Raw genomic sequence first — 3,609 nt, forward strand, 5'->3', positions numbered from 1 at the left:
CCTTTTTAAAAAGACATTAATAAAAATAAGGAAAATTTTCCATCAACTTTTTTCATTTTTAAATTTGATCTTAAATTATTTGAATTCAATTAACATCCAGTCTATTTACTCTTACTCAGTCATTTTTGCATATCAATTTCTTCCATAACATTATAATTGGCGCAAATGTGTAATACCGTATGAAAATTGAAATTAAACTGATATTTTAACTGTCAACGCAAAGTTTCCATAAATTTTGTCACTTTATAAACTTTTATTTTATTAAAAATCATTTAACCATTAATAACCTAAATTCTTTTTCTTTTTTTTTTTTGTTTCGGATTTAAGACAAATGGTGATGTTGACATATGGTGTAATGTGCAACAGTTACTCGACTCAATTATTTCCAGGTGCACTACACAGGTGTCCTCATATATTTTGCTACCCTTACGACAAGTTTTATTTACATCCCGCATATTTACAGTAACAATTCATAATATTCATTGTATTCTATGAGAGATTCTGATAATAATGTGAAGTTCAACATCTGATATATTACTAGTACACCTGATTGTAGAATTCAATTTTTTTTGTATTAAACAATTAGCAATAATTAATATGCAAACCTTTTTGTACACTTAGCAAAATATTTTAAATAATTTATTGAAAATATTAAATATATTTGAATATTTTTTTCAACATATTTATTCATATCTTATCCTTAAAAGATTTATTAAATTTTAAAATTTTTAAAATAACTGTGGAATTTAAAACCATTTAAAGTAGCAAATATATATTTAAAAAATTAACAAAATTTTTTTAAGCAAATAATAATTACACAATATGTTTGTCATCTGCACAAAATAAATTAATTAATTTCCAATAAGTATTGTAAATGACCGTAAAAAAGCGAACGAAGCAAATACCAATTAATTACTGAATTTAAAAGTACAGTAAAACTTTTTTCGTTTTTTTTTTGTAAATTTCTGAAGTAAAAAATATTTAAAATAGCCTAGGATTTTTAAAAAAATTTTCAAAAATTTTATGAAAATTACAAAAATATTTGATCAGCAATAAATTTATCTACTTCTATGCATTAAAATACGACAAAAGTTTTGAACTTTTCAATATTTTTAACTTTCAAAATTAATTTGCATATTTTTTTAAAGTATTTTTATATTTTTTTAGTGTTAAAAAAGTGCTAAAAAAAAGTGTTTAAAAAAAATGCATCGTATTTATTTGTGCTAATAAAAAATAACGAAATTTATTTTTCAAAATAATAAAGTTTAATTTTGATAGTTAAAATTTTCAATTGACTGTTTGTATCGAACAATAAATTTTGTACATAATTAAAAGTTTAAAGAATTTAATTGAATTTTTTAATTGATGAATTTCACGAGGTTTCTTATAATTTATATTTCTCACTATTTTATTGAAATTTAATTGCAAATTTAACAATAACAAGAAATATGTTTTATGAGAGGAAAAATATCCATAAATGTGCAATGAGCACAAAATGATGCAGCACAATGTAAAAAGGTACAAATTGTCATAAAAGAGGGTCATCCAACAATTTGCGGTCTTTTTGAAACGAATAAGAATAGGTTTGGTTCTAATATATCGATGTCCATCTATTGTCCATTTATTTGTCCAGTTCCTGAATAATTACCGTAGTTCAAAATAATCGTCCACACAAAAAGACTAAATGAATGTTCGATGCATGCATGAAACAGTTATGCGGTATCTTTGTTAACAGATATTGGTGGCGGTGTTGTCGCTAATTTAAAAAGTGATCGTTTGCATTCGATCAAATTGTCCAAAATTAATTAACAGTACCGAATGAGAGTAATTAATTGATGTTTGGTTCATTTTGGATCAATTATTGTTGAAAGGTTTTTATTTGAAGTAAATATTCTATTTAATTTTTAAATAAATTTTTTATTTTTTTAATATATATACACTTATTATTAATAAATTTCGTATTTAGCAAATTTCAATTCATATTTCAATATTGCTTTTGGCTTTATTGCATATGTAATTTATATGGCGCTCTTGGCTAATTAATTATCATTTTCATGCAGTTCAAATAGTAATTTAATAACTTTGAAAAAATTGTTTAACCATTTCTAATTTGAAATTTTTAACTAAATATACTTTTACTAAAGTGTTACTTAACAAATGACAAGTAGGCCAATGATAAGTAGTGTAAATGATAAGTGGTGCAAGTGATAAGTAGACCAATAATAGGTAATGTGAATAATAAGTGGTACAAGTAATAAGTGTAAATGATGAGTAAATGATAAGTAAACCAATAATAGGTAGTGTAAATAATAAGTGGTACAAATGATTAAGTAAGTGTAAATGATAAGTAGACCAATGATAAGTGATGTAAATGATAAGTAGTACAAATGATAAGTAAGTAAACTACAATGATCATTTCATCAGTATTTTTAGATACCTGAAAAGATCAACAGGTATATTAGGCATATCCTAGCAAAGCTATTAGCATTAAAAGCTATTTCAAGCTGTTCAAATAAATCATCAATGATCGGTTACATATTGAGCACATACATATATCTGGTCTAATCCTGTTGGAGTATTTTATGAAGTAATTAGCATAAATGTCATTGATTAGCTCATTAATGCTTGCTTCAGTTCACATGATGGATGTTTTGTTGATATATAAGTGGTAGTGGAAGAAAGGAAAAGTGGATTTGAATGATGCAACAAACATCGCATCATCCTGAAATGAGTGCAGTCATCAGGAAATGCTGCTCCCGAGCAGCGGGTGGTCTCGTTTCCTCCAGAAGCTATGCTAAATTCAGTACCATACCATTCAATTTTATACAATATGCCCCGGGAACACATGGAATACCAGATGCTACCGTTAACAGCAACCATAATCATCATTATATTCATTATGATCTTTCATTCTCTTCATTATCATCATCATCATCATCATCATCATTTGTCATCAATGATCATATCATTATTCAGCTTATGCTAATTTTTGCATCATACTAAAGAATTAAGTTGAAATTAGGAAGCAATACAAATTTCAGATTTGATACTTGCTGATCTACGATGATAACAATGTAATTGCAACTTAAAATATGAAAAATTAATATAATTAATCAGTATTCGATTAATGAATAAACATTTCAAGAATCGATCACTGCATAAACTCTAAATTCAACTCCAATTTAAATTAAAATTTCAAGTTTGAAATAAACTTAAACCTATTAAATGTAACATTCAAATTTGAAATTAATTTTAGACCGAAAAATTTCTTATACGCTTGAAGTTTTTACAAATTTGAAAAATATATTTTTTTACAATTTCAAATTTCAAATAATGTTGTCTGCCATTAATATCGTTGACTGTTATTCCGCAATTGCAATTGCAGGACGAAATTTAACATAGAGACCGGATTTTAAATACTTCACTAGTTTTAATTGTTCCCAACAATTTCAACTATTCCCAATTTTTATTGAATAAAAATAAAAAGAAAAAGAACTACGAAATGTCATAAAGTAATGAATGCAATAATTACTGTTATATACAGTAATCATATTGGGACAAATATTTCACTTCACAACAGAAAAAAGACTATCATTATCTTTGGGTCAA

General features: G+C 25.4%; 1 protein-coding gene across 1 annotated transcript; it reads left to right on the plus strand.

The window, feature by feature from the left end:
* Nucleotides 1-2,700: 2,700 nt before the first annotated feature.
* Nucleotides 2,701-3,003, plus strand: LOAG_13621 (hypothetical protein; the record flags this gene model as incomplete). The annotated part of the gene is made up of 1 exon (XM_003149127.1): nucleotides 2,701-3,003. One exon carries the CDS (start codon nucleotides 2,701-2,703, stop codon nucleotides 3,001-3,003), a length of 303 nt encoding a protein of 100 aa, XP_003149175.1.
* Nucleotides 3,004-3,609: the final 606 nt, after the last annotated feature.

The sequence above is a fragment of the Loa loa genome (genome assembly GCF_000183805.2).
Source record: "Loa loa unplaced genomic scaffold supercont3.100, whole genome shotgun sequence".
Taxonomy (NCBI): Eukaryota; Metazoa; Nematoda; class Chromadorea; order Rhabditida; family Onchocercidae; genus Loa; species Loa loa.